Genomic DNA, 20041 nt, shown 5'->3' on the forward strand with positions numbered 1-20041 from the left:
TCTGGGTACTTCCATTGTCCATCTCTCCCTGTGGGATTCCTGAGACCAGGGCATGGGTTCAGGCTCTGAAAGGTGGGAGCACAACTCTTACCCACAGGGAAACATGAATGATCTACCTCCAAACTGGAGTATTCCCTGGAGCTCCTCTGAGGGGCTGCTTTTCCTCACAGCCTTTCCTCTGTGGATGGGGCAGGCCAGGCTGGCTGGCAGTGATTCTGTCCTGACATGATGTGCAAGCTCAGCAATTTGGGAACATCCAACAGCTGCACAGGCACTTTCTGAAGGAGAGAAGCCACATCAGAGGGGCTTGTCTGGTGTCAGAAAGGGAAGTGCAGATCTTTGACTCAAAAAGGGGACATGAACTGGGTTACTGGTCAGCAAATGAACCTGGAGCTGTTCCTCTCTCACCACAAAACGAGCCCATCCCGGCACAAGAAGCCTTTTGAAAGGTGAGGAATCACAGAATGGTTTGGGTTGGGAGGGACCTTAAACATCATCTTGTTCCAACCCCCTGCCATGGGCAGGGACACCTTCCACTAGCCCAGGTTGCTCCAAGCCCCATCCAACCTGGCCTGGAACACCAGGATAGGTGAAGAAGGCAAAGCTCAGCCTGTCCCAGGTGGGCTGGGAAGGGCTGGGGCACTGCTGGTGTGGGGGCTTGTCCCAGGCCAGCTGAGAACCCTCCAAAAATGGTCCCCCTCAGCAGTTTGGCTGATGCCACTCTCTTGTAAGAAAGACTTGTCTCCAGGGACAGCAAGTGCCACATTTGGTGACTCCAGATGTATCCAGAGATCATAAAATGTTCCTTTGTCTTTAGGGCAGGAAGGAGATTTTTCCCCATTCCTTTGTTTTATTCAAGCTTCACTTTTTTTTTTTTTATCTCAGAGAAGATAAAAAGAATTAAAGTCCCATCCCTACAGTGCTGCAGGCACAAAACTTCCCTGGATATGGGCTCTTCTGCAGGGATCCCTGCAGCCACAGATTGGCATTAATGATCTGGATTTGCTTTTGGGATTAAGAAGAAAGAAATCTGTGAATGCAGACTGTGGCTGTTCCTGTGCAGAGGGGAATGTTGCAGCTTCGTGATTCAATGCCATCTTGTGATATTTAGCATTTTCCTAAAAGGATGAACATACAATATGAATTAAAAAAGAACCCCAAACAACAAGAAAAAAACCCCAAGTCTGTTCCTAGTATCCATAGTTACAGAGAAAACCTGGAAACCCTGAGGCTGATGGGCTCTAAAATTTGTACCACAAAGAAATAAAATTAAAAGCTGTAACATTTGTTGCTTTTACATTTATTTTTTAACCTGTAAATGCTTCACACAGACTAAATTTTTCAGCTGAAATAGAAGCTGGAGTTTTCCTTGATTAGATCCAACCTTCTGTGATCCGAACAGAAGGTTTTCAATCTAATTTTTTTTGGCCTTTGCCTTCAGGTGGAATGGCAAAATTAGGACAAGCTCACCCAAATGAGCAAGTAATTATTATTATTATTCCTTCCATGTACAGCCAGAGTACCTGGGAGCTCTTGTGCTACTTCAGAGCATTTTTCATGGGGAAAAATGCTGCATAATGCATGGGAAAAGTTTAACAGAAAATAGGGAATTTATTTTTTTGAAAGTCGAATAATAGGTGGATGTTCCAGATTTTAAAAAATTACAAAAGTAGATTGGCCAAAGCAGCAGGAAGCAAAACATTGAGACCATTCTGCCTCTGACAGAGGGGCAGTGGGAGGAGGCGTCCTTGCCCAAGGCTAGTTCTGATGAGGGATTTGCATATGGATCATCATCATCCCAAAGTGAGGAGCCCAAAATCTCCAGTGCTGCCCAGTATTTTATTGTCTTTACAATTTTACCAGTATTTTACTGCCCTGTGTTTTGCTGCTGATTGAGCCAGACTGTGGTGGGTTAACCCCACCTGGCAGCTGAGCCCTACAGAGCCCTCACGGCCCAGGGTGGGATGAGGGAGGGAATCAGAGGGGGAAAAGTGGGAAAACTCATGGGTTGAGACCACAGAATCATGGAATGGGTTGGGCTGGAAGGGAGATGAAGGATCAGGTCATTCCAAGCTCTTGCCAGAGGCAGGGACACCTTCCACTAGCCCAACTTGCTCCAAGCCCTGTCCAACCTGGCCTTGGACACTTCCAGGGATCCAGGGACAGCCACAGCTTCTCTGGGCAACCTGTGCCAGGGCCTCACCACTCTCATAGGGAAGAATTCCTTCCCAGTATCCCATCTATCCCTGCCCTCTGCCAGCTTGAAGCCATTCCCCCTTGGCCTGTCACTCCAGGCCCTTGTCCAAAGTCCCTCTCCAGCCTCTTGGAGCTCCTTTAGGCCCTGGAAGGCTGGAGGGAGATAAAGAATAAAGACAGTTTAATACTTAAACCCTGGGGAAGGAGAAGAGGAGAGCACTCCAGTGCCCACAGACTGTTCCACCTCTCCACCAGCTCCCTCAGCCACCACCCTCACCCAGGACACTGGGGACAACCCCCAGCTCAGCCACGACACACGAGGGTGTTCCCTAAATCAATGCCAGAATAACTCTTCCCTCCCTTCCCCCTCTTTGGGATCCATGAAATGTGTGTTATCACATGATTTATGAATTCTCTCAGTGAAGTAATTTTGGGTGCACAGCCCTGACTTTCTTCCCCCTCCACTTCCCCAGACACAGATTGAAGCAGCAGCACAGGTTTGAACTGCTTTGTTTATAAACCATCCCAACAAATGGCCCCAAGCAATTGCATTCCAGGGTTCAAACTGTTTCCTTGGATTTTGTGAGAGGATTCCTAGAAAACACAAGATGCTCCTTAATAAAAAAATGTTGATATGATGCAACTGGGTGCAAAGAAGAGGAATGAGAATGGTGGCAGAGGATTAAGGCAGCAGAGCAGCTGCTGGCAGAGCTACATGGTCACATCTTACCCCAGCTGTGCCCATTTCTAACACAAATCTCTGCAATTCTTTCAATATTGTTGATTTTATTACGAGAACAGTTTAAGACAGAACAGCAAAATCTTGGCAAATTCAAGTAACTTTTAAAATGTAACAATGAGTCGATAATTAAGAGACTTTACGAGCCTCAAGTGTCAAGGAACCTCTTTGCTGGTTGTGGTTGTGCAACACTGAGGATGTGCTGGTCTCTCACACCAACATGTGGTGCTGCACTGTAACTCCACACTCCTGCACTCCCCCATCCAGGAGCAGTGCAGAGATTAAATGGAAATATGTTTCCTTCCATTGCTTTATTGCTGTCTCATCCCACTGATAACGTGGCTTTTAGTCTCCTCAAGTAATCTCTATGTTTGGCAGAAACAAAACCTCTTGCCCTCCCCAATTACTGTTTATCCACATAAATCCTGTTGATTTCAGAGAGGAGAATTAACAAATTATTAAAAAAAATAAATATTCTTATGCAGGAAATATACTGACCCCTACAGTTAATACATTAGTAATCATTTACTTGCAGCATTAATTGCATGACTCAGAGTGTCTCAAGTTTTTATTTAAAAACCCCCAAACATCCAGAACACAGAGGCCACAGGGTGGGGGTGTCTGAGGCCTTCAGACACTCTGAGCTGGCTCCAACTTCAAAGGATGAATCATCAGAATCTGGTTGGTATCAGCAGAACTGGCCTGCACAATAATTGAGGCCAGTTTAGCCTTTCCCTGGAGGGGTTTCTGTCTCTTGGCTACAGGAAAATGATGCAGCTTGTCTGCAAGCAAACTTTTTACATTATTTAAACAAAGGAAAACATATTTATATAGCAAAGGTTGTCTGAAACAGCCTCTGGAAGTTTTAACAACAGAGCAACTACTCCTTCCAGAGTTTCAGGATATACTGCAGTGAGAACAAAGAGTATTTTCTTTTTACTCTGTCCTTCCAGTGTGGATACAGCAGATAAAACCTATTTTCCTGGGCTGTGTCCATCACTGCCACGAAGTGAAACAGCAGAGCAAGAATTCTGAGTGCAGTCAAACCTGAATCTATTTGACAGAGACATCAAAATCTGCAAACAATACAAAGTCCGGGTACAGTCGCACAGGACTCACTGCCGAGGTATAAATTACTGATATTCCTGGGCTACAGCTGCATCAGAGTGTTCCAGCCCCATCAGAGTGCTGGCAGCCTCTGCTGCACAATCAAATGTCTTATTTTATCCCAGCTCTAACAGAGTGAAAAGCAAAACTTCTGAGAAGCCTTGCAGCTGAGGCTTCAAAAGCCCATCCTACCTTCAAGCACCGCGAGCGGACTAGAGAGGCTCTTGTTTGCTTTTAATTACGGGGTTTATTCATTCAGAGGTCAAATTCCTGCTGTGCTTTTCTCAGGCCACAGTTGGAGCAGCAGCTCTGCTGTCAGGCTGGAGGTTGATGAGGGAGTTGCTGGCCTGGGCCAGCTCGGCGATGGAGACTCGCCCTCGCTGTTTGATGAACTGCGCCACGGCCGCCATCTCCTCCGGGGTGATGTAGATGAACTTCCCTCTGTCATCAATCACACCTACGGGGGGGAAAGAAAGGGCCTTGCAGTCAGCACTTCCCCACAGACATCAGTCACTGCTTTGGGAAGGGACCTTCCAGCTGCTGAGGCAGCATTTCCTATCTGGGGCAGGCAGAGACAACGTGCCAGCAGTCAGTCAGGCTTTTATCTGCTGGCTGCTGCTGGGGCTCGGAGTGGGGCTGGGGCAGTGGCCAAGTGCCACAGTGAGACCCTTTTTGTTCACAGTAACACATTCTTTTCACTGGGCACAGCTGGCTGGGAGTTCCACAGCTTCAGCTACACTGTTCTCAGAGAATCATGGAATATCCCGAGTTGGAAGGGACCCACAAGGATCATCCAGTCCAGCTCTTGACCCTGCCCAGGACACCCCAACACGCCCACCCTGTCCCTGAGAGCATTGTCCAAACCCTCCTGGAGCTCTGGCAGCCTTAGGGCTGTGCCCACTGCCCTGGGGAGCCTGTTCAGTGCCCAACCACCCTCTAGGGGAAGAACCTTTTCCTGGTATCCACCCTAAACCTGCCCTGGCACAGCTCCAGCCGTTCCCTGGGTCCTGTCCCTGCTCACAGAGAGCAGAGATTGGAGCTGCCCCTCGTGAGGAAGCTGCAGAACCTGATGAGCTCTGCCCTCAGCCTTCTCCAGCTGAACAAGCCAAGGGACCTCAGCTGTTCCTGATATGGATTCCCCTCTAGACCCTTCACCATCTTTGCAGCCCTCCCTTTTTTGTGCTGGTGTTCTGGGCCCGGGCAGCTGGTGGAGAAAGGCAGAGCAGGGAGATCCAGGAGGGGATTCAGAGCCCCTGTGGGGCCCAGCTCAGCCTTTAAAGCTTCCCCTCTGAAAGGGAATAAAGCTCAGTTTCCATATTTCAGTTGCTCCAACCAGACTGAGAATAGCTCTCTCTGTTCTTATACATTACACCAAGGCACAGCCTCCCTGGCATGACTTTTGGGACACAGACACAGCCAGGGCAGTTACACATCTTTATCCTTTAATTCCAAGCACTCTGAGGTCATTTGAACAGGTACCCACATGTACCTGCCAAGACAGTTGTTCCCCAGCCATGACCACAGGCTCAGGTCACTAAATGTTTGTGCTGGCACCTTCCCCTGCTTCACCCTCAGAAAGAACAAGACTGCCCAGCACTAAACCAGACTTGTTCAGACAGAGAGCTCCCCACAGGCTCAGTCTCTGCTCACATTCCAACTTGGACCGTGTGGGTATGTGGCTGGGAACAAGCACTTCACTTGCTCCAGCACCCTGGAGTGCTCTGGGATGTTTGCTTCTCCCACAGTGTGCTGCATCCCAATCCTGGGCTGTAGCCACCAGGCTGGCAAACCACTCCAAACTATCCCAGGGATCCTTTCAAATTCAGATTTCACAAGCCCCCATTTGCAGCTGGCTGCTCAGCAACCCCCAAATGCCTTCAGCACATGGATAAATAAATAAAATATAGGTAAATATCGAGTTATCAAGTTCTACGAGGATCCTTAAAATGGGAATGACACTGGAAATCTCTCTCTGCCACAGGGAAGGCACATCCTGCACCATCACTTCTCATCCCCTCTTGTGCCTTGGCTGTCACCTGTCAAAGTGCCATCTGCCATCAGGTCCTGGATCCTGTTAATTGCATCCTGTGCAGAAGAGAAAAAGGAACAACAAACTGATCAAAAGGGAGGCAAAAAAACATTTCACAGGTTCAGATAAGCTGCAAACAGAGGTTTACATTTAATCCCTCAGTGTTAAGGGCTTCAGGGAAGGACAGCCATCACTATTCCCACACAGACAGATGCAATAAGCCCTTTGGTCTTAGAATTTTCTGCATTTTGGGGTGTTCAAGTAATTTCACCACCCCAAAAGGAGACTTTAATTGCTGTTGCCTGACTGTTTTAAAGAACAAGGGGTGGGAAAGGCTTTTCCAGGGAAAGGCTGAGCAGTGCCACTGCAACAGGCAAGTTCCATGAAGCACACTGAGGTACTTCTCCAAGAATCTTGCTCAACACAGTTTTTTTATATCTATTTTTACCTTTTCCTTCAAACCTTTTCCTTCAAACCTCTTTTACCAATCCAAAGCAACAACTTGTTGAATCTATGGCTGGGTTAATTCTATATATAGTTCCACTACACCTTAAGTATCTAAGCCTTGGTTTCCACAGTTCTGCCTCTCTGCCTTCCCTGTGTTTATGTAACTGTAGAGGCAAATTACAGTTTAAATTTCAACCCTGAGTGACTCACTGCAAGCTTAAATGGAGCTCTGGTTTAAGAGAGAGGCAGGGGCACAGCAGCCTGGACTAAGGGCAGTGTAAGCTGCTTTGAAGGCACACCCCAGGAGCAGATCAGGTACAGAACAGAAAACATTGCTCCATTTTCAGATTCACAAATGCTGAGGGATCCATTAACCAGCAGGCAGCTCTGAAAGGGCCACACTGAGCACTTTTCACTGCAGCAATCTTGTAAGCCAACAACCCTTCATTGCCTGGCTGGTACTTCGATGAATGGCCATGTTTTTAGGGCTGATTTTGCTGATCCTCACCAAAATCCAAGCATTTTCACTAATGCTCAGACACTTCCACAGACAGACCCCCATTTACCTGTTATCTCTCCTGTCCTTTTAAACTCATTGCTTCCACTTGCACCCAAAAGTCAGTACTTACACCCAGAAAGTCAGTGCTCACCTGTGTTCTTAAACCCAGATGTGAAGCCAAGTCCTCCAGCTGGATAACCTTTGTTTTCTATGGAAACAGAGAGGAGTTACACACAGCTGATGCATTAGCAGGTTGCCGTATTTTTTTTTTCCCATTCAAATAACAAATTGCATTTACCAGACAAAGCAGAACCTGTCACTCTCACTAACTTTTCCAAGTAAGCACTTTTTTTTTTCCTGATGAAAAACTCTCAAGTTACTTAAACCAGTGAGCTCTGTGGAAAGATTGAGTGCCCTGACCCACTTAGGGGAAGACTCAAATTCATTTGCCAGCTTTTATCCTGGACTTTTTCTTACATTAGGATGAGCACAATAAACAGCCATGGACCTGTTCTCCTGGCATTTGAGTTTCTCAGCTGCTAACTTTAATTTCCAGTGTGCTTTATCAAGATCCTTTTTTCTCTGAGAGATGTTTCAAAGTACCTTTTAAAATCATCACTGGAATATATCAGTACACACACGAAATCCAGCCAAGACTGGCAGCATTAAGTGCTTTAGACTGTGTTACTAATGTCATGTGTATTAATGCCACAATAATCTTCCTAAGCAAGCAAACACCTTATTAAAATTGTCAGTGTTGGAACTTCAAACTGTCATTTTGCTTTTGACAGAGATTCTTCCTGCAGGTTTTATCAGTCAGGGCACAGTCACCACTGCTCACATCTGTTTTTATGCTTCTCTGGAGCTCCAGAGAAAACACCTGGTGTGCTCATCTGGAGCTGCCTGGTTCCTGTTCTCTTCTCTGCCAAAGCTTTAGGGACTCATCTGGTTTTAGGTGTTTGTAAGGAGCTTGGAAAACACAAAACTGTTGAAAAGTTCAGTTAATATTCAGGACCACATTCCTAAAATCCATATATATATGGCCAACAGGAGCTGCATCTCCATTAACAAACGCAATAGTTCAAACAATAAACTCATTTGTTTCTTGGGAGTATGACTGGAAGGACACTGAAGAAATCAAGGGAGGCTGGAATAGATTAATCTCTTTTCATTAATAAAATCAGACCCAAAAAAGCCCCCCACAGATTTAGTAGTAGTGAAGTTCGATGCAGCCAAGCTAGAGAACTGAATACCATGGACTGAACACATGGAACTGGAACCAGTCCATGGAATTCAGTTCTCAGAGCTGGGAACTGCCAACATTCGTCACATCTTCTTTTAAAAGGACTGGGGGGGGGTTGTTGGTGCAAAGCCACATGAACAAGAAAAACAGGACTTAAACCTTCACTTAAAGATATTCACCCTCAAGGACCAAGTTTAGTGGAAGGTTTCCAGGACAGATCCTGCTGTGAATAAGAGCCCAGGGGGTGGGGTGGAATTAGGATGCATTCCCCACACACATTCTGAAATATAACGACAATGTGAGGTCCCAGGGGAATCAAACACTTCACCACATGCTTCATGTTCTAGAAATATGATTGATTTCCATAGAGCAACATACACACATCCATATTTTACTGAATTCCTTTAATTTTAGGTGTGATTCTGCTGCTGTCCTCGGCCAGGGATGAAACAGAGCAAGAGGCTGCATTTTACTTCCAACACCCTCAGGAATGAAGCACGGGGTGAGATATCTCCAGTCAGTTCTAGCAGCACAATAAGTTATTCAACAGAAGAGCTAAATTCAATTTTACTTTTTAAAAAATGCCAATTACTCTTAATTTATACATTTTTTCAGACAGCTCCGAGCAGCTCAGCGCCGCTTCCTGTCAAGAGTTTCTGTGAACAGAAGACGAGGGCAATACATAATCTATATATTAAGCACACATTCAAGATTAAAGAAAAATACTTAAAGTGATGCCCCAGTTCTGCAGCTCATCTCCACAGAGGAAATCAGGTGTTGAGGCGCTTCTGAATTCGTTTTTCAGACCGAGTTTAACTTCTCTGACGTGAAGATGAAGTGACTAATCTAAAACTAGACACGTGTGTTAAACCCCGAGCTGAGATTTTGTGACTGATCTGTTCCACTACAACCACCAGGGCAATGGGCAGAACCTGACCCAGCTGTGGCATCCCTTGGGAGCTCTCCCAGTGTTCGTGGAAGATCCCAAGGGACACTGAAACCTCCTCTTGTTTTACCTGTGTTATCCTAAGGCACAGGAGCAGAGGGAAGCCCAGCAGAGCTTTGGAAGGACTCCACACTGAGCTCTTAGCCCTGCCTGGCAATCCCTCACACCCTAAGGAAACTTACCCGTGAGGCAAATCTGGTTTTAAGTCCATGAGGGAAATCCAGGGTTTTGCTGGGATAACAGACAAGCAAAACTGGCCCAGAGTGCGAGATTTTGGATTACAAAATGATTAGGACTTCAGTAAGCATACAGGTGATTTGCTTACTAAAGAAGCCTTTCACACACACACCACACATCCTGAGAGTTCAGTTTCCATGGAAGGAGGAAAGGGATTCATTAGGACAGAAGATTTGCATAACATTGTTAGAGTATGAGGAGAAAAATGCATCTGACCTTTGATACAGCAACAGTGGAGAGCAAAGCACTTGTCCTTACAGATCAAAAGCAGAAATCCCCATGAACACACCACAGGCTTTAAATACCCAACCTCACAACATGATGAAAGGGAGACTAACACACCCTGTTTAAAACAAGTGATCTTCTTATCAAATATCCCTGCCAAACATTAAGACAACTTTGCGAGGACAATCACACAAAAAGTTGGGACTGACCTTTCCAAGGCAGTGTTTGAGGCACAAACACACCCTGGATGGCAGCACATGCTGGTACAGCAACTCTCACTCCTGCTGAGCTCAGATGCAGAGATTGTTTTCTAAATCAGTGGCTGATTTTCACAAACAAAAAAGCCTGAACGTCCCAAATCTCAACCTCCAGCAAACATTAAACTTTGAGGGTGATTCACCAGGCCTGTCTTTACAAAAAGAGGGTAAGAGCCACATCCTGCTCCAAAAAGCCAAGACAGAGCTGTAATTACAAACCCTTTTAACAGCTCATGATGGTTAAGTAAATAAAGCTTATCTAAGGTATCACTTTTGTTACTTGCTGAATATTTAAGCAAATCAAAGAGCAAGTACAGATGTTCCTCTTTGACAAAAGGTATTTCACAAAATCTAACACGTAGGGAGTTCACAAAATCTAACAAGAAGGGAGGGAGGTGAAAGACCAATTGCAGCTTACCTTAACGTATTCCAGGAATTCCAAAAGAAAGCTGCGAGACTGGACACAGCAAGGAAAACAATTGTTATTGTAAATTCATGAACATTAAATGCATCACAAACTTGCTGAGTGCAAAAATCATAGAACAGTTTAGACTGCATAATTCTGAAGTTTTAACTGTATGCACCGAGATACCGAACTGGAAATAAAGTTTATCTAAATTTAACCTTATGAGGGATTTATGACAAGTATTTTCTAAGACAGTGTGGCTGAGGTACAATTTAAGTGTTTTCTGAAAGGAAATCTTTGCATCTTTTATTCTTCCCATCACACACACCCTGAAATAACCATGAGTTTGAACTTCATGAAGTTACATACGGACACTGAGGATGTTTTGTAGAGAGGCAAAACCCACAATGACTCAGGACACAGCTCCTGCAGATGCCAAGCGTGGAGGTAAAACCCATTTACAGAGCCAAGCACCTGAAATCCGGTGCTTTCATGTGAGCAGCTCCATTTCCAAAGGCAATGCAAACAATGTGCATTGAAGTTAAGAGGAGATCAGGTTACTCCGCAGCCCTGGAAATCAATCAGCCTTAATTAACTGCTTTAGCTCTGGACTCAGGAGCTTAATTTTCAGCAGGAGTTTCGGCACAGCAGCCCCAACAACACAAGGCAGAGTCAGCTTTGTAACAGGACACTGAAGTGCTTCATCCACCACAAGGCAAGGGTGGCTTGTCCTTTCTGCAAGGCCGCTGTCTGCATGTTCTCATTTCTGAATATGACTTTTAAATCACCTCCAATTAAAGTTCTAACTCCCCACCCCGACCAAAGTTAGCTCAGGTTGACATCCAGGCATCATCAAGAGCCTTCCAAGCTCTTCAAGGTGAGGAACACCCTTCTCTCTTCTCACATATAGAAAGATTTATTTTTTCTTGACAGGCAGCTGTGAGAACATGGGCAATAAACACATTTTCCAGCTTTAAAGGGTGCCTAAAGTGGAACAATTTAGTATTTAGGTATAAACTCATCTTCTAACAGGATAGGCACAGATTTTTGAAAGAACTTTCAATGGAAAATCTGCATTTTGCTGTTCTCTGCACCTTAGGAAATTCCCATCACCATCTCTTTGGGTTAATCCTGGTGAGATGGAGGAATTTTTCTTAATGGGAAGGGGTCCACAGTGAGAACCTGTAATGGGCCAGGATTGCTTGACATCAGGCACAAGCCCCTCAGCTCAAAGCCACTCTCAGTCACACTAAAGCAAATCCATTTAATTCAACAGGGTCACTTCAGCAGAGGAGCAAATTCACAGAAGGGTGAAATAAATCCTTCTCATGAAATGCAGTGGGCAGCTCAAATTTGGCAGCTACAACCCCAAGAGCAAGTCCTGCATTTGATGGCAAATAAATTGAGTCTAACAGGTTTTCAGCAGACAGAGCAGAGAACTCTGCCTCCCACAACAGCAAAACTTCTTCAGGTTTGCTGTGATATTATACCAAGTCTCACATTTCAACCACCATCCCCAGCAGCTCATTTGCAGGCAGTCACAGGAGAGCATGCAAGGATGTTTTGCATGAGTTTGAAATATTATCATTTGCAACATTAAATGTATGATTTTCCAGAGCATAACCCACAAGCACCCAGGCTGTGTCCTGTGAATTCTCTTAACAAAAGTTTTTAAAGACAAGAACTTGATTTTTCATTTGATTTCACAGCAGGTCTGTTGGTGGAGAAAATAAGGCCAAACCCAAGCAATTGCCCCCAAGATCTGTGGGCACCACCAAACTCCAAATTTAGCTTTGTGGGCTCACTCTCTATGGGTGATGACAGTAAAACATTATCTAAATTCCAAAAGGAGTTTTATTTCAGCCCTTGGATGAGGGAGGAAAGGACTCATTTCCAGTGATATGCATTTCCCTTAGCACTCTAAACTAACTCACAGGGGTCTGGTATGAGGAACTGTAGCATTCCCCAGGGAATATTCCAGGTTAACCTGTGCCACAGACACAATTTAGCTCTCACAAGCAAAAACCTTTGGCTGACTCCTCCTTTCCAGTTCATTTTACAGGAGACAGAATGCATTGAGTGCAACAAAGAGAAAGGAAACTGCAGAACCAGCCCAGCGCATACCTGTTCCTCTGTCATTGACTCTTCAACCCCTTCCTCTTCAACTACAAAACTCTCCTTCAGCTTCAGGTACTCTTCATACTCTCTCTTCTCCTCTTCTTCCTTTGCCTTTCTTTTTTCCTCTTCCTGGACAGAAAAGATGACAAGGGGTCAGTCTGCTCCTCCCCAAGCTGGGTTTAGTTTTAAGTGAAGCAGCAGCTTCTTTCTCTGCAGTCAGGAGATAAAAAGTTTTTTTAAATGAGCTGAAGTTCTCCCTTGGTGGCATCACTAATTTCACAGGCCACCCTTGAGGCAGTGACCATCTCACACATGGTGTGAGCTCACACCAGACACCAAGGCTGGCTCTCACCAGGTCTGAGAGAGGGCACAAAACCACTCTTAAATAGCAACCTGCTGGCTTAATTTGCATGAATTTGCTTCTTCTGCAGATCCCGTGACAGGAAGTCCCTGCCCCAAACTGCACTTTGATGCAACAGCCTCATTTTTTGGTAACTGGCCCCAATTCTGCTCTGACACTTGAGCACTCTGGGAGTGACAACAAGGAGACACACTGGTGTCCACCTGTGCGTGGGAAGAAGCTCCTTCTGTAAAAGTTACAAGTAAAATCAAGTTTTCAAGTAAAATCTCTTCCTTATGAAAACTTTCCTTCAGCAAACTGAGCCTACATGGAAGGTAAAGAACAGTATAAAGTATTTCAGGCATAGGAAACAAGGTATGGTTGTATTAAAAAAGGGGGTTTTGCATGGTTGGCTGTTAACCAAAATCTTCAGGCTCTGCTTTTAGTTATCTGCAATAAAATACTTTGTTGCCTGCCCTGAAAGAAATATTAAAGTCTTAAACCCCCCCCCCCAAAATGCCAACCCAGAAAACTCCAAGCCCAACATCAATGACATGGTTTTGTAGAATTCACACATTCACAAAGCAAAATTGTGATTAAAGGTTTGGGAATGTGACAGATTACTTAATAAGTTATTAAATTAAGAACAGGTTTTTACTGGGAGTTTATAAATTTGCAGCTTTCCATGGTTTTCTCTTAAAATTTATTTTGCTCTTCTCCAAAACACTTTACAAGTGTAAACTCAAAGGCTGGACTTGATGATCTTGGAGGAGGTCTTTTCCAATCTAAATGATTTTATGATTCACAGAGAATAAAAGTGGTTCCTTACAGGACTGTTTCCTCCACAAAGAAATTAATGTTTGTGCAGCACCTGGTACAAGGAGATTCCAAATTGAGTGGCCTCTGGCTCTTTCACATTCCAAAGGCTGATTAAAAACTTGGACAGATGAGTTCCTCAAATTTCAGTGACAATCTCGGGGCATTCCTTTGCCATTAGCACAGGAATTGATCTTTTAAAGAACAATTATATTGATTTCTAAATGCTTGCCATGCTGCATCTTTGACACTAATATGGTAATTGCTTCCTTTAATAGCTGGAAAGCAAACATTTGTTCCATTAAACCAGGAACAGACAGGAGCAGGTCATTAAATATATTGGAAAAAATCCATATTAAAAAAGATGCCCTGTAAGGCCCAAACCAGCAAGGTACCAGAAGTGGGGATGGGAGAATTGCCCTTCAATAAAAACCAAAGAGAAAAGAGTATTTGGTTGCCATTTTATTTAAGCAAATTCCCAGAAAGTCAGGAGAAAGACTCTTGCCAACATCCCAGGATGAGAAAAACAGGACTGAAAGGATCTGACTGTATCTGCAAAGCCAAAGCCATTTTTTAAACTGCTATCTCATGAAAAATCTACAGATCTGAGGAAGCTCTTGAGACAAAACAAGACCATTTTTGGGTCATTCATCACTGTAACAATTAGCCCAACAGCACATTTTCTCCCTATAAGCATTACAGGTGCCAAGAACAACAAAACCATATTTCATTTGGAAGTGACAACAATTGTTCCTTTCTTGTAAGTGCAATAAATTTAATCTTGATCCTGGAAAGCCATGAATAAGGTTCTTCCCCTGGTCTATCAGAGAGCTTGTAATTCAGCAGGGTTTGAAAATGAGGGGGAAAAAGAATAGTCACAAAACCTGAAAACTGCTTTGGCAAATAATTTCTAGGTGGTTCTACAAAATAAATAAATGATCAGAAGACAGTGTCCCATTTGTAACTGAGAGCAACAATACCTAAAATGTATTTTCCAGTTTCTGGATGGCCTAACAAATGAAAAAGGCTCCTCCCTGTCTTCCTTCCCTACCTGAAGAACAGCATCTTCCATTTTTTTAAAGCATCTCAGCACTTCCATTTCCAACACAGGCAGAAAAGCAGCTCTGCTGTGAGCCTGGCAAAGCACTCAAGCTGCCAGCCCTTTTCTTTTGCTTAAAAGTCAACAGGAACCCGTTTTCCAGATGCTAAATTCTGGTCAGCAGAGCAATTCCAGGTGGTCTGAGCCACTGCTTTGGTAGCTGAAGTGTGTCAGCCCTCCAAGCTCCCCGGTGGTTGTAGCCTCTTCCGTAACACAAAGTATTTCCAGATGCTTTTTCATCTAATAATTAAAAATTCATGCACAACCTCATATACTTGACAACCTAAATTCACCTACGATTCAATCTCTGCAGAAAAAGAAGGCTTTAGCCAGGCTGTGACCTGGTCCAGAGCCAAGAGCAGGGATGACTTTGCCCAACTGCACGAGGAGAATCCATGAGGAGCAGGAGAACCCGGAGCAGTCGGGATGTCTGGTCACATTTATTCCCAGCTTTTTTCCCAGAACAAACAATCCCACTTTGGGAGGAGATTGTTTCCCACAATATTTTTATTGGGGAAAAAAAAAATTAATCACTCAAACCTTTCTTCCTTCTGTTCTTTTCCTGTCAAAATGCCCACATTATCACTGCTGGGTTGACTCTACCTCTGCTTGCACCAGTCTCATGTGCAACCCCAGAGCTTCCAGAGCTCCATGCAGTCCATGGATCTTCAGCACTCCAGGAGACCCAGCACACTATCCCTCTTCTCCCACATGCTCGAGTCATGCAGCAGTGGCATGGAAGCCTCAGGGTCACATTTAGGCAGCAGCATTCCCACAAAACCCAGTGTGTCTGCAGGAATAACCCACGGGAAACAGGCTCAGCCCCTCAGGGTCTGCTCAGGGAACAGAGCCCAGGCCTTGTTTCCTGCAAGTCACACGGAGGGCACTCGGCTCAAATACAGGTTTTAAACCCCAAATCTTGGTCTGGCAGGTTTTTTGAGCCCTCCCCACTGAGATCTCGGCAGTGCAGCAGCGGCTCAGAGCTCAGAGAGGCTGGGCTACCTCCCCCAGCCATGGGTGGGGTGCTGGGGAAATCCCAGCAGCCTGGAAATTTGGTAACTGCAGATGCTTCCCTTCAGCTGCTTTTATTTTTTTTGGTCATTTTTTGAGGCAGGTTTGCCTCTCCTCATTTAACTAAATGTCACCCAAACTGTGGAGCACTTGTACAGTGTAAAGACTGCTTTTTGGTCAGTTCACTACACTGCATGTGAAGAACAAACAATCCCACTTTGACAATATTTTTATTGGGAAAAAAAAATAAATTAGTCACTCAAACCTTTCTTTCTTCTGTTCTTTTCCTGTCAAAATGCCCATATTATCACTGCTGGGTTGACTCTACCTCTGCTTGCACCAGTCTCATGTGTAACCCCAGAGCTTCCAGAGCTCCATGCAGTCCGTGGATCTTCAGCACTCCAGGAGACCCTTCCTATACTGGATCTGGTCAGCACCAATTCCCTCTGCACCCAGTCCCACCTGCTCACCAAGGACCTGGACTTGCTGTGAGGCTCCTTTCAGATCATCACCCTCTGCTTGCCTCTCACCTTCATCCCAGGGATTATTTCCAAACACATTCCTTATGCCAACTGCACAAGGGCCCAGCCTTTTGCCAGGTGAAACCCAGAGCATCCTGAAAACTCTTGCAGGCTTAAAGCTGGATTTCTGGGATCACAAATTTTGCTCAGGAGGTTCTGGGATGCTGCTTGAGAGGAGAAGATCTCTCTGCTAGTGAGGAAGGCAGAGCCAACACTGAACACTCTCCAACCACCACCTGTACCTGTCACTCCTTTGTTTCTGACTGTTCCCTTAACGTGCAGGATGAGGAAGAGCATCCTGGTTCCCATGCCAAGTGCTCAGAGGTGCATGGACCAAAGAAACCCTCCTTGCAGAGCATGCAGGTTTTGTGCTGTTAGTGCAGCTCCTGCAGGAAGCAAGAAGGGACTTTACAGTAAATAATTTGGCCCAGAGCAGATGGATCTGTAGGAGTTCTGCCTCCCTCACTGCTTAGGCAGAATAAGTGTCCTTATCCCCTCAAAATCAGAGGAGAATGAGTTTTCTGCAAGCTTTTCCACTTGTGCTTCTTCAGGAGGAATCAATTTTCAGGAAAGGATACACACTTGAAAACTGATGCTTGAACTGGAGTCGTCTCCATCAGCCTCCAGAAATGCACTGTTTATGTATGAAAAAATGGATATAAATGCCAAACAGATAACGAAAAGCTCTGCTGAGAAACACTCCATGTTCAGATAACGCTAAACATAATAAAATCACTGACAATTGGTGCCACTTCTTACATGATCAAGTATCAAATCAAAGAGTCAAAACTTCAGGGTCTGAGTTCTCAAAAAGCTCCAAGAGGACCCTTGTGTTCACGGCTGATCCTCCCTTTCCATAGCTCTGAAGATCCAGGCCATTTTTATTCAGGGACTTAAATGCAAATTTACAAAAATCCCTGTGCACAGGCAAAGACCAAGAAAAAAAAAATAAAAAAGCTCTCTTAAGTGAGCAAACAGCAAGGTTTTGTATGAAGACCCTGCATTGCAACATCAGAGGAAGTTTGCTCTCATTGATAAACCAGCTCAACCACCAAAAAACTCCAAGAGGTGAGAGGGAAATCCCCAGGGCAAAGCAGGGCTGAGGCAAATGCCAATTATAAAGGAGCTTCCTCAGGCCTGCAGCCAATCAGGTCAGCAGAGTACTGCAAAGGAAACCTGAATTTAAAAATATATTATCTGGTTTGCAACGCTGAAGCCAAGGGGCAACCACATTTTATTTATAAGTGCATACAAATGTATTTAAATAGAAGCAGGGGGGTATTTTTCTCAAGAATATGCAAGATTTTAGCCCCCATAACTCCCTTGAAGGGAGTTTAGCACGATTTTGGTTGTACTTCCTGGGAGAGAGAGTGAACAAAAGGTGAAATTGGAATTTAGCTAAGAAAGCTGGCTGTGCTTGTTTGGGGATTTGCCACTGTCACTGTACCTGCAGAAATACTCTGATGTGCTGGAAAAGGAAGGGAAAAATGAGGTTATCTGACAGCTGTAACAATTCTCAGACAAAATTCAGTGATAAAATCTAACTTTCTTGTGCCTTGGGGGATTATATAAACTACAGCAATGTGAGTAGTCAAAATGCCTCCAAAAACCATACAACCAGCTGGATTTTACCTCATGACTATCAGTCACTACTTGACCTACCTTTCAGAATTTTACCTTTCCATCTCCTAATTTATAGGGGGGGGAACAGCATCACCCTGTGTAGTCCACAAGGGCTTACTGGTGACAAAACATTCCTCGTGGAAAGGAAGGATTCCTTCTCCAGAGGAACATATAAATGACATTTTATTCTATGTATTCTCCAAATCCCACAATAAACCCAATGATCCTTTCACTGCTTGCAGGGGCCTAGAAGAGAGGCACCATCCTCTCCATCATTTGCAACAAGATTGGAAAGATAAAATGATATGATCCTAAAGGCAGGCTCTGCTTACGGGCACAGTAATCAAGTATCCATTAATTCCATTTTTTTCCCTTTCCATCACCCTGTCAAGACTAAATCACTGCAGGTTTGTTGTTACCAACTCCCTGTGGCGCCGCTGCCTTTGCTGAGTGAAGCAGGAATTGGAGCAATGCAGCCTAAACACGGACAAGTCTTGAATTGTTCTGTTTCCTTTTCAAGACTTGGATAAAAACAGACTTAAAATTACTAGAAAACAGTTGAGGATGGACCTTAAATATTGTCAGATACATTTACTTTGACACATGCTCAAAATGTTCAGCAGTTCCTGGATTATCAATTTAGATACAAGGAAAAAAATAAAATATTGAAAGGATTTTCCTCTGAGAGGCAGAATAATGTTGCTGATGTAGCCTGGTGGGTTGGCTTTGCTCTCCTGATAAACACTGGGAAAAATAAGCAATCAGAGCAAACTAAAATGGCTTAAAAAGACAGAATTTAAGTATCTGAGGAAGGTATTGGCTAAAGTGAACAAGCTGGATCCTGGCATTTGGGCAGTCTTCCCAGTTCTAGTAAGTACTCCCTTGAATTGTTGTGCACAAAATTTAAAAACCAAAACAAATAAAAAAAATCAGAGCCCCAAAAAATCACCACCACCACAGGTTTATATTCCTCTTTTTCACTGAGCCTTGCAAAACAGAGGTGGAAGTGCTTTAGTGCAGTCTTTACTAGGAATACTGAAAACTAAAATAAAAATAATAAGACTTTCCTCATTCAAACAAAATAAATTATGCAGCCCTAAACTGAATAGAAACAATTAAAAAAATATATGTTAATAAGCACTCTCTGTGTGAAGAGATCTCTGGTTAGAATTTCACCCTTACTTTCTACTCAACTTTTCAACCATGCCTGACTGATCCCGATTATCCAGGTAAACCCCAGGTCAAACCCACAGGCAATCCCAGGATAACATCCCTGTCCTGTGCTACAGCTTCCTTTGAGCAGGTTGGCCAAGCTCAGCTTCAATTTGGTTTTTTTGGAACTCTCCTGCCCCCCCTGGAAGGACCTGGAAGTTCCAGTGCCATTGGAAGTGACACTTACACAATGTCAGTGTCCAGCCAGTGCATCCTTCTAATTCCCCCAAAGTACTGGAGTCATCCCAACTCACTCTTCAGGGTTTCGAGGACATTAAATTCTCAGAACCGTAGGAAAATATTAAAATAAATAAATCAATAAATCAGGGAACTGAGTAGAAACAAAAGATGTAAAGGAATCACTGGAGGGAAAACTTGCCATCTGAGTTATCTGTTATGCTGAGACCCACTGAGATGGGCTTTAGAGGCAGCCAGAGCTCATCTTGCCTCTTTCCAAGCTGGAATTATGAGGGGGACAAACTGGAAATACTTGGGAGAAAAGCAGAGTGGCTGCAGAGCCCAGAAGGCAGGAGCTGGTGCTGCTGGAGTGTGTGGACAGGGAAAAAGAGGCAGCTGTGGATCCAGAGGAAGCCAAGTCTTTCCAACACACCTTTGGAGTGGCCAAAATCAGCTGTTCAACTTCAGGGTTCACTCTTTGACCCCCACCAGGTAATTCTGAATTCGTTCATCTCTCTGGAAGGGAAGCTGTGGAATTACTGATCTCCTGGAAGTTTGTTCAAGCTGCTGTACAAGTCAAAGTCTTGGGCTATGCTACATAACCTGATGTTTAGAACAGACATTCTCCTCCTCCACTTCAATTTCTGAAATTCAGGAGACTTGTACTGATGAAAAGGAAATAAGAGAGTTCAGAAGAGGAAGGATTTGTGGGGGAATAACCCCAAAGGTAAATGGATATTCACATAAAGATCTCATGGATACAATCTGCATGTGGAACATGTACATTATTTCT

The 20041-nt window shown here is 44.3% G+C and overlaps 1 protein-coding gene across 1 annotated transcript in view; it reads right to left on the bottom strand.

Annotated features, from left to right (window-relative positions):
• Positions 1-2962: 2962 nt before the first annotated feature.
• DDRGK1 (DDRGK domain containing 1) overlaps positions 2963-20041 on the bottom strand; it is a 35856-nt gene continuing 18777 nt past the window's right edge. Inside the window, exons 5-9 of the mRNA XM_064653584.1 lie at positions 12456-12578; positions 10344-10382; positions 7169-7225; positions 6079-6127; positions 2963-4499 (exon numbers count right to left, since the gene is read on the bottom strand). Of these exons, the coding sequence (XP_064509654.1) occupies positions 4327-4499; positions 6079-6127; positions 7169-7225; positions 10344-10382; positions 12456-12578 (441 nt within the window). The 3' untranslated portion in view covers positions 2963-4326. The remainder of the gene's footprint in view (positions 4500-6078; positions 6128-7168; positions 7226-10343; positions 10383-12455; positions 12579-20041) is intronic.

The sequence above is a fragment of the Pseudopipra pipra genome, chromosome 4 (assembly GCF_036250125.1).
Source record: "Pseudopipra pipra isolate bDixPip1 chromosome 4, bDixPip1.hap1, whole genome shotgun sequence".
Taxonomy (NCBI): Eukaryota; Metazoa; Chordata; class Aves; order Passeriformes; family Pipridae; genus Pseudopipra; species Pseudopipra pipra.